Source organism: Sinocyclocheilus grahami, unplaced genomic scaffold (genome assembly GCF_001515645.1).
Source record: "Sinocyclocheilus grahami isolate Dianchi unplaced genomic scaffold, SAMN03320097.WGS_v1.1 scaffold2680.1, whole genome shotgun sequence".
Classification (NCBI taxonomy): domain Eukaryota; kingdom Metazoa; phylum Chordata; class Actinopteri; order Cypriniformes; family Cyprinidae; genus Sinocyclocheilus; species Sinocyclocheilus grahami.
This window is the reverse complement of record NW_015507858.1, coordinates 17,762-36,685: the sequence shown is the minus strand read 5'-3', so window position 1 is coordinate 36,685 and position 18,924 is coordinate 17,762. Positions and strand designations below refer to the sequence as shown.

General features: G+C 35.3%; 1 protein-coding gene across 2 annotated transcripts; it reads right to left on the bottom strand.

The window, feature by feature from the left end:
- Positions 1-5,758: 5,758 nt before the first annotated feature.
- On the bottom strand, positions 5,759-16,097 carry LOC107575503 (uncharacterized). Of its 2 annotated transcripts, none has more exons than XM_016261866.1 (4): positions 15,920-16,097; positions 15,383-15,601; positions 15,027-15,075; positions 5,759-8,212 (listed from the first exon to the last, which is right to left on the bottom strand). In XM_016261866.1, the coding sequence occupies exons 2-4, from the start codon at positions 15,515-15,517 to the stop codon at positions 6,381-6,383; spliced, it is 2,016 nt and encodes a 671-aa protein (XP_016117352.1). In that variant the 5' UTR covers positions 15,518-15,601; positions 15,920-16,097; the 3' UTR covers positions 5,759-6,380. The 2 variants fall into 2 exon arrangements, with proteins under 2 accessions (XP_016117352.1, XP_016117353.1); XM_016261867.1 differs by having other exon boundaries at positions 5,759-8,209.
- Between the last annotated feature and the right edge of the window lie 2,827 nt (positions 16,098-18,924).

Below are 18,924 nucleotides of genomic sequence, written 5' to 3'. Positions count from 1 at the left end.
TGATGGAAACTGAGAACAAACTATACAACAAAATAGAAAATGAAGTGATTCATGAGGTTGATGAAACTGATCTTCACAGAGAACTGAAGAAGACAAGTGAAGAAGTGGAAAAATCAATGTCTGAATTAGGGATCATGGAGATTATAAAGTATGGGGAAATTATGTAATGAGTTTCTGCTATAATTTGGGTTAGATATTTCTAGAGGGGGAAAGTAACTAATTACAAATACTTTCGTTACAGTACTCGAGTACATTTTTACATTTCTTCTACTTTCTTGAGTATAATTAAATTGTGGTACTTTTACTTTTAGTAAAAGTAAAAATTTGAGTAGAATAAAACTAAAGCATTCAACTTTGCTGCATTTATTTTTCACCAAAAGTACAAAGTACAAACAAAATAAACACTTTTCAAACTCCTGGGGTGGAGCCCTGCTCTTCAGCCAATAACAGACAGGTCTGACTCGGGTGCAGAACCAATCAAAACTTCCAGTTCAGCTGCGGGGGCGGGCCTTCAAACCGCGCTTTGCTTTGACGGATGAAGTTATTGCATGGATGGAGCAAGAACAATGTAAGTGTCTAAAATACATGCACATAGTTCAGTTGAATGGTAAACATCGCCCTCTTTAACAGTGCAGTTAAACTACATGTACGAAGCTAAAATAACCTCATCATTAACAACAACACTGAAATAAGAGAGCATGCATTTTAAATGCATCTGGCTGATCGATCAACCATGATTTATCTGTCAGTTACATGCATTTAAAACCACTTTTTCTGTGTGCGTGCTTTGGATGTGAGCACATGGGCGTATAAACATGATAGTCTATTTATTCATATCCAAAACGAGACGATGTCAAAGTTCCTTTAAGATTATTCTATAGTCTTTGACGATATGGACATTACTGAGCGCTGAACACTCTCATGCAGTGCATGTTTCGTTCATACTCGAAGCCGCTCTCACTCAGAAAGTCCAAAACGGCCCAGTATAGTAATAACTTATGACGTGCAGGAAATCCCTAATATGGACAAAGGCATCCTATTATTGCTGTAGCTAAAAAAAGGTCATTTCAGGTCATTTCGAGGTAATAAATATAGTATATGAATAACGCAGTGCTAATTGACATAACATTTAATACAGCATAGAAACTATTCTGCCTTATTATGTGTTTGTATAAACAATCCTAAAATTGTCATTAGGAAAATACAGAAAAAATATTATAGAATACAAATTATTGGTTATCATCCAGCAGTGTATTTGATTTCTTATCCAATTAAAATACATAAGAAAGAAATAAAGCCTGTCAATTAGACAATTTTTCCCCCATTTCTGTGTTTTCTCTGCTGCACACACATCCTTGTGTACGTGTTCTTTGGCCTGTTGATTTTTATTCATAGTATTCAGCTAACAAGGAAATATTTAGCAATAAGAGTTAGAATGAATGTGTAAGATTTTTAATTTTTAATTGATTTATTATTATTTTTTTTTTTTTACCTTATTGGAATCAAAATTAGGAATTGACAAGAATCTAAATAATTAAAATTCAAACGATGCCCAAACTTACCCATACACCACGTTATTTTTTACTGGCACATTTCAATTAACACTGTTTTAGACCCTTTCTTTTCTTTTAAACCCTCACTTACCCTTCTTTGCTTTTGCCCTTCTTAAAAACAACCACATAATCTTATACGTGAATGTACTTTTCAAAATGAGTTATAAAACAGTTGCTCCTGGCAACAGGGATAGGTAGCATGTTTGCTTAACTTAGCGTCAAACATGACAATTTATGAGACTAATATCAATGTTTTGCTCCAAAATCACTATATAACATCAGTCGTGTTAACAGTTAGCTTCTGTGGTTCCATGTTGCTTCTTTTCACAGTGAGACAGCTTGTATCACAGTAAAGATCTTTATAAAGAATATTTTCTATGTCAATTAGTGTTGCATTGCAATTGTGTGTTTATTGTCTTCCACGTTTCATCAGTCAAAGCGTCTCTATCTGCATGTTATTCAGCTGTAGTGATATCTGATGCATTTGTCCATATAAGGGATTTCCTGGCTCTGGCTTGTGAAACAGACATTACAGTACATGAGAGTTAGGGTTAGGGTTAACCCTGCTCCATAATGCTCACGTCGTTTCATTTTGGGTAAACATAGAAAAATAATACTAAAGTACTTTGTAACGCAGTAACTTGAGTAGTTTTTCTGCAAACTACTTTTTTACTCTTACTTGATTCATATTATTTTTCAGTACTTTTACTTGTACTCAAGTAAATCATTCCTTAAGTAGCAATACTTTTACTTAAGTACAATTTCTTAGTACTTTTCCACCACTGATCATGGATGTGTTGTAATGTCAGTCCAAAATTTCAGGTTGGCCTAGACCATAACAGCTTAGATGCAATAAAAGCCTTAAAGTGCTTGAACCCCGGTAATCGCTGCTTGCAGCTATATTTTATTCATTTATTTATTTAGCTAGCTAGCTATATAAACCCCCTTTGTCTTTGACTCATAATCAAAATGACACAGTTAAGCATCTATGTCTGTATATTCTAAAACAACTAATGCTAATTCACAAATGTTTATTTCTAATTCTAACATTATTCTGTTTGTTCATGAAAAATAACAGCAGATATCTAGAAACAGAATTTTTTTTTTTTAAAGAATTAATTAAAAAATGCCCATTTGTAAAAAAAAAATAACCCTCCGTCTGTCGACATCAATGAAAATGAGCTTTAAGTGTCCATTCACAGGAGATCTGAAGACATCAGCATAATAAATGAGGAGAAAACAGCAGCTATTGAGATGAAATAAAGAGTGTTTTCAGCAGCTCTGTTAATATTGATGAGCCTCAGACGATCAACACTCATTCAACAAGACATTCAGATCATCAGCAGATCATCTCTCTTTATTCTCAGTGTTTGCTGATAGAAACACAGTATTATAACAGTATTATCTTTCAGCAGAGCCTGCTTTTGTCATATATCCTGACTCAAATAATATCACAATTTGACATGAATGAAACATCAGCAATACAAAAACAAGCACTAATGACACTCATTTTCATCAGCCACTACAGGTTAATAACTACAGCATATGAATCTAAATATAGTCTGATTTTATAGTCTGACTACATTCCTTTCAATAATGAACTTCGATCAAAGACAAAGATCACAAAGCTAGCTTTTAAAGTAAAGCAGCACAAGGAATATATTGTTTCCTTTGTTAATATGTACTCATATTTATCTATTTAACATAGATTTAAAATGTCTCACGTGGCTCATTATAGGCTCAGCGTAAAGTATTTAGCAGTTTCTGTTCCAGTATATTTTAACAATGTAATGTAACACATTTGATCTGTCAAAGATGTCAGAAGAATAGAAATCAAATCACAGCAGCAACGCTTGATACCGATACCCATCAATTCCCCTCACACATCTCAAACTTTGACTTTTGATTTGACATTCAGTAGCAGTTCTCTCTTCAAACATTGAAACAGTCACACAAATAAACACACAAAAGCACTCAACATCGCTCAGGTCTGAATGAATTCATCATATTTTCCTCACATGCTCGCTGCAGCGGCACTAAATGATTATTTCAGTAGGAAGATGCCAGAAAAGATGCACAAGTATGAGAAAAATTGATGTGACGAGCCTATCTCTCTTGAGAAATCTATAATGCGATCCACAAAGTCAGCAAGTCTCCGGGGAATGATGGTATTACAGCAGAGTCTTATAAGACATCCTCTGAACTTTTAGCTCCGTTCCTTGCAGAAGTCTATGCAGAGAGTTTTCTGAGATCATCTCTTCCTTCTAGCTTGACACAAGGTGCGATTTCTCTGATCCAAAAAGATAAAAAGGATCCACTTCTTATTGAAATCTGGCATCTAATCTGTTTACTTAACACTGATTACAAACTTTTCACTCAAATTTGTGTCCAAAGATTACAGAAAGTTATGAGCTATTTAATCGACGAATCTCAGTCTGGCTTTAAAAGTAGCCACATTTATAATAATAATCTCAGATTAATTTTAGATACCCTTGACGATTCTGATTAGATTTGTTTTACTTCTACAAGGCATTCGACACAGTGGAGCATGCTTTTATTCTACATTGTCTTTGAAAATGTGTTTTTTGTTTTTTATAATGCCGTCAGGACTCTTTATGCTTACAGTAACTGCTCTCTGTAGGGTGGTTGTGTACACACACTGCCAACACACATTTCAGTTCAAACTACTTGTAAAAGTGCATGTAACATCATATGACCCCTTTAAATACACTTCAAGCTATTCTAACACACACACAAAACTGTTTCTTTTGGGAAAAGGGTTAAAGCTGAAGCAGAGTAAATAATAAAAGCATGAAATATGGCAGCATTTGATATTCGGCAAACCAGCTGATCAAAAGAAACATCAGTTTCTTTGTTTTAACACCTTTGTGAAAAGTAGTAGGTGATACTTGCACTTCTTGCCTGTTGAAAGAGTGCTGATGCAACTTGAGGCTTCAGTTGATCTTTGCTTAAATTGCACTGAGAGAGGACCAGTTTGAGGCAGAAGGTCTCTGATGATTAGAAAGACGAGGCCGCAGCCTGACGCAAACTTAGAGATCCTTCAAAGACTTCTAACTCTTCCTCATCTTCACATCAGGATTCTCAGAATCAGCCTGCAATCTTGTGATCAGTGATCTTTTAATAGCATCCATTAACACGCTAAAACTATTTTGAGAGTTGTCATGATTGAAATGTATTTATTGGCAATGCACAAGGTTTAGATTTAGTTAATGTTACTTTCATGTTTTTGTCTGTCCATGCAGAATATGTAGATTCAGTGGAAGTAAAACTACATCATCCCAAAACAGCATTTTGATACAATCTGATCATTTGTGATGCATAACATATTCAATTCGTTTAGTATAACATAAATCAGTTTTAGCTTTTTAGGGTGTGTTTACTTGAAAATGACTAAAAATGCTGTATTATGCTGCAGGACAGAAGCTGACAATGTCACTTTGGAAAGAAACACTACACACTTGTGCACATGCATTTTTATTTATTATTATTTTTTTTTACAGAGCACTTGTATAGCATAAACATGTAATATGCATGCACATGACATGATCATTTTCACACATTTCTTGCATTGAAGTTTACACGGAGACAATAGTGCTATTGTTTTGAAAAACCTGCACTTTAAAACATGTTAACGTGTCAGAAATGCATGCAGAACATTTAACAACAAAATCAAAAGTTATAGTATAGTTATAGGTAAGATTATATATAGATTATAGATTATAAATAAGCAGTAAAGTTGTAACTAAATACCGTGCCTTATCATTTAAATGAACTCATTCATTCCCCACCATTATGTCCCACCACCATAATTATATCATGATTTAGAGTTTTCCTCTCGGGACCTTAGTATTGATGCGTATTTTAGTTATTTTAATAATGTTTGTACAGAAATTTTAGATGAGATTGCACCCTTGAAATACAGGGAATCAAAAACTCAGTCACAGGATGAATAGTGAAATCCATATTTTTAGGCAAATTTGCAGAAGGGCTGAGTGAAAATGGAAGAATGATAGGCAACAAGTATCATTTGAAATTTTAAGAGAAACCTTGGCAAATTTTCAGTAAAGGCTCCAAACGCAAAATATTTTTCTAATATAATTAATAAAAATAAAAAAAGCCAAATATTTTATTTAGTACAATTAATAAAGTGATTTTTTTTTCTCTATTTTCCTTCCTATTAATTGCCTAGAGGCTAATCAAAAATGTTTTTTTTTGTAAATAACGTTGATAATCTTCTGTCACAGATTACTCCAGTAACAAATTTATGTTCAGAGTTAAATCATAGGAGTTCATTTAATAGTTTTGAACCTATTTATTTATCACAGTTGAAGCATGAATGCACACTAGAGCGGCAATTCTGATTCTGAAAAGGTAGTGATAGATCATTTTCAGTTTGCATTGGAGATTTGTGCATTGAGATTTAAGGTTTTGTTGATGGTTTTTAAAGAATTGCATGGCATTGCCCCAAAATATATTGTTGAACTATTGATTCCTTATCAAAATACAAGAAATATGAGATCTTCGAGTCAGATGATTCTTCATGTTCCTAAAACTGAACCCTCTTCTAATGCACATTAAATCTTCCCCATCTGTGGATGCTTTTATGTCTAGATTGAAATCACATCTTTTTAGTATAGCTTTTAGAATTGATTAGAGTGACTTAATTTTAGTGACTTTAATTTTAAAGTCTGACTGTATGTAATTGTTTTGTTGTATTAATGATGTTGGAAAGCACTTTGATCAAATGCAGTTGTTTTAAATGTGCTTTAGAAATAAAATTTGTATTTTATTGCTTTGTATTATATTTCATTTCTTGCCCATTTTTTCCTGAATGAAATCCTTTACATTATTGAACAGGACCATTGGATGATAGGATGCTTCTTTTTTTCTTGCTTCATGTTTGTAATCATTCCAATCATCTGGAAGCACTCCTCCTGTGCAAACCTTACTGATGATCTCTGCCTTCTCCCTGACTTCTCTTAAAGACTGAATGCGATCTTGAAATCCAGACTTAGCCTCTTGTTTCTCAGACTCAATCATCAGATCAATGTAGTCAGGGGTGGACAGAGGATTGGGTTTGAGGGCGATTTCCTGAAGCCGCTCCAAGGACTTTTGAGATCCCTCTATTAGTGCGGCCACAATATGCTGGACAACCTGAAACTCCTTTTCAAGCTCTTCGAAGATCTTTTCTTTTGACATGACCTGTCCATGTGCATCCTCAAATCGCTTTTTTAATTCCTGATAAGTTTCTTTTCTCTTTTCTGGGACATAATCCCATTTGTATTTCTGATTAAAGTGCACATTCCAGGCACACTTTCCAGGACAGACCTTACACTTTCCATCTTTCATGGCCCAGCACTTATATTTATCACTGTCATTTCCATACACACATGTGTCATGACATGTGAAGTGACAACTTTGGCAGTTGGTTAGGTAGTAGCTAGTGTTGTTTTCAATCTGTTTTGGGACAGTTACTTCTAATTCATATTCAAAATCCTTGTTTGCATCCATATCCGCCTTGTGCTGCTCCAAAGCAGCTGTGGTCTTCTTGATTTCATCCAGTTTTGTCAGATCAGCATTGATTTGGGGCTGGAGACCCTGCACCTGCACTTCTAGCTGCTGCCGCTCTTTTAAGACCTCCTGTGTGAGAGACAAGCTCTGGGTTTTCATCGTGTTAAGCGATGTGAAGAATTTCTTCATGCTGGAAAAACCCAACTTCCAGAACATTTGGTCAAAGTTTTCACAGTCAGACTCCTCATCATCTGCAGATGTGCTATTGGTAGCAAACAGAGCAGAGTTGTTGAACTTGAAGTGAAGAGGCTCTCCAGACTCATTGGTAGAGCAGGGCACCTCAGCGACTTTGATGGCCTCCAGAACAGGAGGTGTTTTCCCATCAGCAAAGGTGACCAGCACAATGATGTTTTGAGCAATGTCCTTCCCGAATATGGAAAGAATGGAGTCAAAGACATATTTCTGTGTGTGTGTTAGACGGGCAAGTGAAGCCTGTACTACAAAACACACAGCATCAATGCGGTCGATCCCTCCACGGGCAGAGAAGAACTCATGAATCTGCTTTGTGATTTTCTGGTCATGTGAAATTCCTCTGGTGTCACCAAAGCCTGGTGTATCCACAATGGTCAGAGAATATGGGACCCGGAAACCATCCATGTAATTAATTTGATATGCTGTGATCTCTGATGTCTGACTTTCAGCCTGGGATTTCTGATTCCCTTCATCTATTAGCACAAACCGGAAGTCGTCTTTCCATTGCACTCCCAGAATGTAGTTGATCATGCTGTTAATTAGAGTGGTTTTTCCTGCACCTGTGGCTCCGATCATCATAATGGTCTTGTTCTCTTTTGTGATGTTGTCCCCAAATGTGCTTCTTCTGCAGAATCCATCTCTGTTCTGCCATGTTTCTTCCAGATTGAGTTTAAACATGGGTAGATTTTCTTTGCTTCCACCATTGTCTATTTTTTTGCTCCAGTTCTTCTTTATATTATGTGCAACATTTAAGCCCTTTCCACGGTCTTTTCCCATGTTTTTGCTGCTTGTGTTTGCTCTTGACACTTTTTGATCGTTGTTAACAGCAGACTGGCACTGTCTAATTGTCTTTTTCTGACCTTTCTCCATTGTTGCTGGTTATAGGAAAAGGAAACAATTATTTGTATCTTCATGTACAACCCTGTGCAACATCATTAGAATGTCAAATGATTTTAAATTTTATCACTTGTCAATAATTGAATAATTTCTAACTTGACAGGTAGATATGGAAGAAAAATAATGACAAATGTCTTTGCAAAAAAGCATGTTGAATTGCACTAACTGAAAAAATAATGCATTGTATTAACAGTGTTTTCATTTTAATGACTTGGATTTTCAGGGCTTGTATTTTTAGGGGCTGAAATTTAACATAGTTGTTTATTTAAGCTGTGAATATTTAAATTCAAAACAATTCACACATATTTTCATAATTAAAAATTCAATAATGCATATTCACCCTCCAGAATTCAATTCCAAAATATTCAATCTGTTAAAAAATACGATGTATAATATTCGACAGGCAATTTTCGATCAATTTTATTTCACTTTACAAATTCGCTTCCACAAATTCAGTGGTTCAAATTCACCAGAAAATTCAGCATTGCACATCCGGGAGCTGCAGGAATAGCAGTAGAGCACCGATGCATGATCTCCAGCTGCTGTCAGCCGCTCACCAGCAGGTGGCGCAAGCGGCAGGTCATGAAGACCATAGCAACAGGTGGATCAAATCACTCATTCACAAAAACTAATTTGCAGAAATGGAGCAAGCGGTAAATAGACTATAGAGCCAGTATAAATATGCGGAAAAAATGATTGTGTTTACTGTAATTCAACATCATCTCCGTGTAGCCTATATTAGTTCTGAGTTCGATACATCGATGTATCGTCACAGAGATTTGACGATATGAGTACATTACTGCGGGACGTAGGGGTGCTGAGGGTGCTGCAGCACTCCTTGGAGTGTAGCCCACGAAAAAATGGGGGTGTGGTGTTAAACATAAATGAACAATATGTAATTTTATTTAATTTTATTAATTTGTATATTCATTAAAATTCATTGAAAAAAAGTAGCCTAAGCCTACAATGACAAAAAGCAACGGTTGGGTTAAGTTTAATCAAATTGACTGTGAAAGTCGTTTCAACTAATTCAACTTATTAAATTGACTTAAAAATCATTTGTTGCCATGGATGGCAACCAAACAGGATGTGCTTTCTGTTGTCTTGGTCTTGCGCAGGAGCGCTTCACCGACATGATAAATATATCTATAGAATGCTTTAATTACTATTTTAAAACGAAATAATTTAAATCGAAAAACAAAAACTCTTTCATTATGTAATCCCTAAAGTCTATGGCATCTGTCATTCTTTTGACTTTTTTTTAAAAACTCTGATTGATCGATTCATGAGACATTTGTTTGTATTAAGTTGTTCTGATTTTTTTCAACATGCATTCAAATATTCATGTTTATTTCGTGCTGCAAATATTAAAGAGGAAAATATCATTGTATCCGCGCTGTAACACAAATAAATGTAAGGTTTTTGGATTTTCCCCTTACTTTAAATGAATGCTTATGGCTTATTATTATTAATCGAGAAAAAAAAAACATAGGCTAAATAATAAAATAGTACAATGACAAATTCACCTATATTAAACTTTGAACTTTTATTAAAGTTTATTTTTATTTTTTATTTAAAATAAATTTTTTATTTAATTTTATTTACAAAATTAATAAGATTTTAATAAGACTTTACTGGAGTAGTTTTATTTTTAGTAACTTTTACTTTTACTTCACTACATTCCAAAGCATAAGATCGTACTTTTTACTTCACTACATTTCATAAAACATATCGTTACTCCTTATAATATATCACATGCTCCGTGATGCAGAAGCTGTGTCTGATTCAAGAACGAACTGATTCTTTTCAATGTATCCGTTAAATCGCTTCGCAAATCACACCAAACGATTCATTCACGAATTGGAAGGATCCGACTGCAGTTGTTCTCGAGTCGACAACTCACTGATTCAAATGAACCATTTAGTGCGAGTCTCCAGTGAACTGAATTCACAAGAACCGGGAGATATTGTGATCGTGCACGCATCTGATGCTGTTCAATTTTATGTTTAATTATTGTAACTGAAAATCATATTTAGGTCAAAGCTGTCAGTTGTTTGTGAACTAAATCTGCTGTAAAGGGTGATCTGTTTAAGCCCACTGAAATGATTGAATGCAGACACATCAACATCAGAGTCTCTATGTTTTAGGTTAAAAAACATTAAAATAACACAGATTAAATCAAATAACTCATGCACGTTCATCTTCCCCGCTGCTGTAACATTAGCAGTTTTACTAAAATGCTATGCATTTAGCCCTATGTGACGTCTGTTTTTATATTGTTTGTCAGCACACATAGCCTAAGTTACTATGTATCTAGCCGAGTAGACAAATATAAATGTTTATTCATAACCATGCTGAAAACAAGTCAATAATGTTAGCTGATGCTAACTGTTTAGCTAACGAGCTTGCTGGTGCTAAATTGAGCTAATTTTTTTTTAAATAAAGTCCGAATATTTTTATTCAACCACCTAGATAGATTAAATCTGAGGGAAAAAGAAAGGATGTGATGTTCAGAACATGGTAACTACAGTAATTATCACAGTGGGTAACTTAGTGATGCCCTCTGGGGGCATTTGGCCAGGGTATATATGAAGAAGTGAAGTGACTGAAGTGTACTTTCACTTGAGTAAAATTGAAAACTGAGTACCTTTACTTTTACTGGAGTTAATATTTTAGTATACGGATCTGTACTTTTACTCAAGTACTTGATTTGTGTACTTGCATCCACCACTGGTATCGATACAGCTGGCTCTGTATCGATATTGTGGCACGTGTGCAGCAGTGGACCGCGCTTAATTTGAATACAAGAACAATGCTTAAAACGGAGTATAAAAGTGCGAGGTTTCTAAAAAAATAATGAATATGTAACCGGAATGAGCTTGCTATGCCTTTAAGGGATAGGTGACGCGATAGGACAGGTGACGTTTAAAGTCTCGCGGGCTTCAATGAAATGGCGTTTGTTCTCGTTCTCCGCTTGATGAGCGAGTGTGTGTGGTTTGCTCTCCTGTATTGGCGCGTTGGAAGAATTGCTCGTGCGTGTGATTGCTGCTCTCGACAATTTAGCGATTATTTTCGTGCTGATGACCTGTTGATCCGAGAACGCGGTGTGCGTGTAACTCCGCGGGGTTTCAGCTACCTAAATGTGAGTACATGGCCAAGTTCATTGACAAGTGAAATTGATATGAAATGCGGTGCCATAAATTTAGGGTGTTATTTTAGGTTCGCTCTTGTGTTCATACTCTGCTGAGCTGCGAGTGTCCATTTGTACAGAATATACTACATTGCAACCCACTTCTGCCTTTGGTGAGACTGTTATATCCAGTCATCAAAGTGAGTCATAGCGCAATGTTGGAAGGTACGTGAGTATTTGGTTGTTTTAAGGTGAAATATGGGGGTTTTATGTCTAATAAATGTCAATTGGTTTTAATTGCAGGTTTTAAATCCTCTCTCGGATTTAGCGGCCACCGTTCCTTTCCCACTAAAATGAGATTTGTTTAGTAGTTGTGGTGTTTGCTCTAGATTTAGTTTATTGGGTTTTCATGGTATTATAACTTCTGTGATTTTATGATATTCATTACAATGTAATTTAATAGTTTAATTTAAGTTGGTTTACTTTATTTCAGTTTTGTATTTGCATCCTTTTTGGAACATTTCTGTCAACCTGGTTATTATTTTAATAATATTATCCATGGAAAAGGATTATATCGGTTATTCTAATAAAGTATTAACCTTTTGTACTCTGGTTTCTAGTTCATTTATTTGAACTACCGGTGTTAAAGATATCATTGTTAGGGTCCCTTACCCTAGAAAGTAGGGGTGGCATAGTAAATTTGGCCAACATTCCTAACAGCCATATATTTGAGGTCACAAATACAAAATATATAGGCTACAACAAGGGGTGCTTCTCAATATCCCTCCTCGTTTCCTCGCTCCTCTGTCCTCCATCTTATGACCCAGAAAACCGATCGAGCTCAGCAATCTTGAAGGACATCTCAATTCTCTAATTGCACCGTGAGGAGGCGAGGGTCGAGGAATGAGGAGGCTTCCTGAGGAGCTATGAGCGAGGATACACAGGTGTATCCTTTGCGGAAGTGTTTTTCATCGAAAAACCTGACGCACGTATAAATTCCTCCCTCTTCACATCTGTTGTAATCATTTTAATTGAATGAGCATTTATCGGCCGATACCGATATGGTGGCTGATATATCGTGCATCCCTATATTTTACCTTTGCAGTTTAATTAAACCATACATGTCATATATTTCAAACAGGGCATCTTTCTTTATTAATATTTATTATGAATGTCTTAAATAACAAACTTTAACAACATATGGGCAGATCCCTTTAGCGCAGCTGATGATGCTTTGAAGTGAATCATTAATCATTTTATTTCATCCATATATTTCTGAAAGCGTAGGAACTTTAAAAATTTTGTCTCTGAAAACCATGTCCTCTAATTAAAACTCTAATTCAGGGGTCCCCAAACTCGGTCCTGGAGGGCCGGTGTCCTGTAGAGTTTAGCTGCAACCCTAATCAAACACACCTGAAGCAGCTAATCAAGCTCTTATTAGGCATACTAGAAACTTCTAGGCAGGTGTGTTGAGGCAAGCTGGAGCTAAACTCTGCAGGACACCGGCCCTCCAGGACCGAGTTTGGGCACCCCTGCTCTAATTAGATAAAGGACCCCATTCATGGTTGTGTTACTGAAGCCCCCTGTGAAGCCCATCACATGTGCACATGGTACATTTCTGTCTCAGAATTGTTCAAATATTTAACTTTTTTGGAACCACTACAAAAGTGTCACGTTTTGTTGTCCTTTGGTGTTACACCCCTAAATTATATGCAGTTATGCAAATGTGTCTTACTAACCGCTAATGACAGGTTAGCTTGGAATAGCAAGGTCATTAATTGACACAAAAGGCTGAAACGTCCTGTGGTGTGACAGAAAATGTCCACCGGTGTGACGCCTGTACTGTCACACCACAGGACGAAGATGTCACACCAGAGGACAAGCTCTCTTTTAGAAGCATTTTAAATAATTAAATATGATTTGTTTAACTCCTTTTTATTCTTTTTTTTGTGTATCTTTTTCAGTATTCTTAAATGCAATAATTACATTAATGTAACTATTTTCTGATGTTTTTGCAGAAAACTTGTACTGTTATGAAGTGTCATGAAGATAAGTATAAAACGTGATACTATGTTTTTGAGACAGAAAGAATTGAGGGAGAGAAATTAGTGGACGAGAGAGGACACGGAAATATAGACAGAAAATTCCACCAGAAAGGAGGAGATCCTAAGAGAGCAATGCAGAAAATAAACAATAAAAATGATGCCTTAAAAAGAGTAGCCATATATATATATTTAAATGCATTCACATCTTAATGAATATAGTTTAAAAAACAATCATATTTATCTGTGTGGCACATGCAGTGGGGGGCTAGAAGAGTTTCAATAACCGATTGACTAAGAGACTGAATTTTGTTGATGATAAATAATTTTTGTTTTGTTTTGTTTAAAAAAAACATGTTGATATTGTTTGTATCAAAATGAAACTTTCTTTTTCCTTTGACATGTTCAAAATTAAATAGAAATAATTTAATAACTACCATTTCTGCCCTTTAGTGTAATGTAATGTCCTATGGTGTGACGTAATGTCTCATGGTGTGACACACATAAAAGAACCACAGATTTGTTTTTATCTCAAAACATCTTTAAAAAAAAGTTGAGTATTGCAATAGGGGAGATATAATCATCACTCATCTTACAATGGTTTAATTTTCAGCTGTTTTGAACAGTTTATAATGTCATATTAAATAAATAACACTATATGCAAATAAATGTCTAACTGTAATGTGGGGTTTGGTGTTTGGATTTTGTTTCATGTTCATGTCTTCCATGTCTTTTATTTTGTAATTGTTTCCTGCTGTTAGTGTCATGCTTCCCTTGCCTCATGTCTCTCTGCCTTGTGTATGTGTCATGTTCTGATTGGTTGTCTTAGTCATGTGTCTTGTTCCCCATTGGTTTGTTCTTGTCATGTGACCCTCTTGTCTGCTATAAGTAGCCCTCATGTTGCCATTGTCTTTTGTTGTGTATTGAAGTTGTAACCCGCTGTCGGTGAGTCTAGTCTGTTCATGCCTCGCCTAGTCTGTTTGGATTATGTTTGAATTTTGGATTTCACATTGTTTTGAATAAACTGCACTTGGGTTCTTCACTGCGCTCGCCTTCAGTGGACCAATTCGTTACAGAAACATTGAAGATAAATCTGTCATGCCATTTACATATTAAGAAATGTCTTATTTTTTGCTACATCACACCATAGGTCAAATTTATGGTACAGTTCAGTAAAAAAAAAAAAAAAAACATGAAAGAATTGATGAAGTTAGTGACCCTTTATATTTTCTCAAAGATCAGACTTCATGCTACATGTATGCTTTTCTTCTTCAAAAACTGTCTTTTACAAAATAAGCATTATTTGTCAGCTACCCGCATATATTATGCAGTTGATAATATATATGATCCATTGAATATCTGTTAGTTGCGAAGTAACATTAAAGATGGAATAATGTCTGACATAATTTATCATGTATCAACTATTTTTATATTCACTGCATAATGAAACTTGCTGAAACAACTGGAATCTGCAGTTCAAACATTTGGAATATTATCATGTTTTTAAAAGAAGTTGCTAATATTCACCGAGCCTACATTTATTTGATTAAGAATACAGTGGCAAACAGCAATGTTGTGAAATATTACTCAAATGTGAGAAATAACTGATAGTGTACTCACCTGGACAATGGCTTGTTTTTTTCTGTGATAGTGGCCAATGACTGTTTGTCTTGAAAAAAATAATGATTGAAAAACAAAGGTTTGAATATCAGTCAAATTGTTAAAATCACAATAAAATGTACATTGGTTTTTTTTGTGCATTTTTAATTATACTTTACAGTGTGGCCTTTGAATCTACTACCTGCTATACTAAAAATATACAAGACTTTTCTTAATAAATAATTTGTTAGGAAAAAACATTCCGATTGTTTTTTCTACTTCACTATATATGGTGTCATTCTTACTTTTTAGATTTGGACCTTTTTCATATTTTCATTATCACAGAATCAGATGTTTAAGGAGACCGCTTTACTCACTTTTGTTTCTGGTTTGCAGTTGAGTCCTGGGCCAGACTCTCGTCCACCGCAAGCTCTCCCTGTGGTCGACGGACTCCGTCCTCCTGTCCTGGGAACCGGCCTGTCATTATTCAAGTCCTGCCTCGTTCTCCTCATCCTGATCAGTCTCAGTCTGTAGCTCTTGGGCTTTTTGTCTGGTTGTCAGGAAGCTCTGCGTGCAGCGCTAGGATCTTCTGTAAACTGAAACCCAAGTTGCCTAAGTTTATATCTGCAACTACTGCAGATAAGCTTTTATTTTTATTATTTTCTCCAGCTTTTCTCTCAAATATTGCAAATCAAGTCCTAACACTTTTTCTCTTAATGGCTCATAAGGTTAAAAACTGTTAAGAAAAATATCCCTTTGTTAAATTAAAGCTTTTCCAAGCTACCTGCAATAGTTTGTAAATCTGTTTGTGTTATACTAAACAAAGATGAGTGTTATCCATATTGAAAGTAATTTAAGACTTTAAAAGTTTATATTCTGAGTATTTAAGGTAAAATGAAGACTAAACGACTTACTGTTATTTTGGTTTCCTCCTGAATGTGCTTGTCTTCTGTAGTTGCAGAAAGCCTCTGAATTGATTTTTATAATGTCCAACTGAAGCTCCTCCCCAGGAAAAAACAAACAAAAAAACTAAGCTTTCACTTTCCCTTTTTTTTCCAGTAACTGTAAGGCTTTATAAGAATCGGCCTGGCATCAGCAGACCACTTAAAAAAAAAAATATATATATATATATATATATATATATATAAAATCAATGTGTTGAAAAATTCTAACCAACCAAGGTTATCAAATGGCATCACAATTCAAATGATAAATTAATTAAATATATTGCTGTGTAAAAGATGATGATCACTTAAAGAAATATATAGAGAATTGCAACTAGGTGCATTTCGAATTGTATAGTAGAAGGAATGAATCTACTTGGCAAAATGTTTGTGTGTGTGTGTGTGTTCAATCCCCATTTGAAATATTCTTGTTCTTTTTTATAGAAATGTGCATATTTGTATTGGTTCTGAACAGGTTCCCTGGCCTTGGTTCCCAACCTTGTCAATTACATTATAATCCGTAAACTTGCTTGCTCTCTAACATTTAATCATCTTGTGTAAAAGTGTAGTAAATTACCTTTTAATATCAACTGGTAATGGTATGCCAATGTACCAGTGTAAAACTGTCCTGCAGGGTTTAGCTCCAAACTGAATCAAACTCTGTCTGAACTCTTCAGGATAGTAGCAGTGTTTCCACTGGAGGGCCAAAATCAAGCATTCTAGTGTGTGCCATGCATGGATGTATATGTGATGCTAAAGGCTACTTATGCTATCCTTTGCCATAAAAATACACATATGATCAAGGAAATACCAGAGACTTCTTGAAGAATGTAGACAAAATAATATAATTACGTATTTATTTGATTTCATTTTTCATCTGTCTCTTCCCTGTGCCTTTGTTGATACCGGCCTACTACATCTGTATATCATTAATGCCATAAATGACATATACTCCGGTTATTATAAAACTCCTGTTTTCTCTGTGTGAGTTCCCTCTGTTGCTCTGACTGAAAGGATAACAGTATAGTGAGATGGGAGAGATTGCTCAAACCTCTTCAGATTGCATAATTTTGTGGAAAATTGATAAAAAATACTCAGCATTTCTAAAGAAATGTGATGTAAACATATTTTATTAGTATTTTTCTAAATGTGTAAGTCTTTGGACTTATAAGCCTTAATGGAGTTGTTTATGGCATTCCGGTGATCACAAATAAATGGAAGCAGGTGCGACTAAACAAGTGTGTTATGTCTGCTCTTTTTTGAATCAGCATGATTAATGTGCACTCCAGACACAAATTAATAAATTATTGTCACACAACATTTTACATCTTTAAGTAATGACCAAAAGTCATGTTCATTTGGCAGTCTGGCTAGTTTTCAGTCAGCTACCTTCCCCATGCTGGTGATGTTGTTCTACAGATGGTGCTAACAGCTTCTGGTTCCCAGAATGTTCCCAGAACAGACATCCTACCATTCTCTGTTGATTAGACAGGAAATTTTCTTTACACAAATAGAATGTTCCCTGTTGGTTTGGAGAATGTTCGGAAGAGTGCGCCCACGCACGCATCGGCCGGAGCGAGAGCCCATCACCGCGCTTCATCCGGCAGCACTGCACGGGACTCGCTCGGGAAGAATGTCTCCAAAAAAGTGTGTTTTTTGTTGCAAGAGAAAGATAACCTTGTTCAGCTTCCCAAAGAACCCAGCGTTATGTAAACAGGGGATACAGTTTGTTTTTTCGGGGCAGCAGCTGAGTTTTGCAAGTGTGTTTGTTGACAAACGTTTTCTAAACAAGGCCCAGTTCGACGCTGGATTTGCACATGGTTTGATGGCTTGGCCACACGTCACGTCCTTTCCCTTTCTTTTAAGTTTGAAGTGATTATTCAGATTTTTTTTCCAAATAATAAATATATTTATTAATGAAAATAAATGAAAAAACAGTAAACGTGTTCTCTTTTTTTTATTTGTGTCTACTTAAATTCCATTTACAAATTCACCACACACAGTAATTGTCTATAACTGTAATTTATTGAAAGCCATTTGTCATAGAACATTGTGTTAGAATTTTACAGTCAAAAAACAAACAAAAACTATCTATTTTATCTTCAAATTCTGAAGTGAAAATATTGGTATATTATATCTTAGAAGGTTTCACTTGCACTCCTCTTTTCCTGTAAATGCAAGGCTTTATGAGAACCGGTTTCCTGTCAACAGGCTTTTCACTTCCACTTTCCTGATCGTGTAAATGGGAGGCTTTATATGAACTGGGTTATTACTAAAAAGGCTGTTAGATCAGTGTTCCCCCAACAGTACACATTTTTGATGTCTCCTTTATCTGACACAACCATTTCACCCCATTGGAATGTTATCACTCGGTTGAATGGGCGTTATCCAGTGGTGGATAAAGTAGCTGAAAGCCTTACTCAAGTAAAAGTACAGATATCTTACCAGAAAATGACTTTGGTAGAAGTTGAATGAAGCACCGTTTAGAATATTACTTGAGTAAAAGTCTTAAAGTATGTGATATTTATTGTACTTACGTATGAAAAGTATTTTTAAAATATTAAACGTACTTAAGTATTGAAAGTAAAAGTACAAGTAAATCCAAAATGGAAAAGAAGCAAATATTTATAAAGAAAAAGGTTCATGTTGAGCAGCAAGGTTGTGTTTAGTTTTAACTCTTTCTTCCATTCTGTATTTTTGGGTAAGAATAAGAAGCACTTCATCCTGTACTTAGTGTCTTTCATTCCAACATAAGAAAACGTTTCTGGAATCTGCATCTGAAGTGATATTTAGATGTATTTCCACAGTTCAGTGTAGGTCAGAGGGGACATGGATGCATTTAACCTGCAGTTACAGATGCATAAATAGGCCTAATGTTTTGTTTAAAAAAAACAACAAAAAAATAGTCGAAATGTGAAATTAAACTGCCAGTAGGTGGCAGCAAGTGACTGTTAATGAGTGAGTCATTGAGATTC

Coding starts and splice junctions, on each gene's coding strand:
- LOC107575503 (XM_016261866.1), bottom strand. CDS start 15,517: ATGAGGAGAACGAGGCAGGACTTGAATAATGACAGGCCGGTTCCCAGG. Junction 15,076..15,382: donor ACTGCAAACCAGAAACAAAA/GTGAGTAAAGCG, acceptor ATTTTTTTCAAG/ACAAACAGTCATTGGCCACT. Junction 8,213..15,026: donor AAAAACAAGCCATTGTCCAG/GTGAGTACACTA, acceptor TCCTATAACCAG/CAACAATGGAGAAAGGTCAG.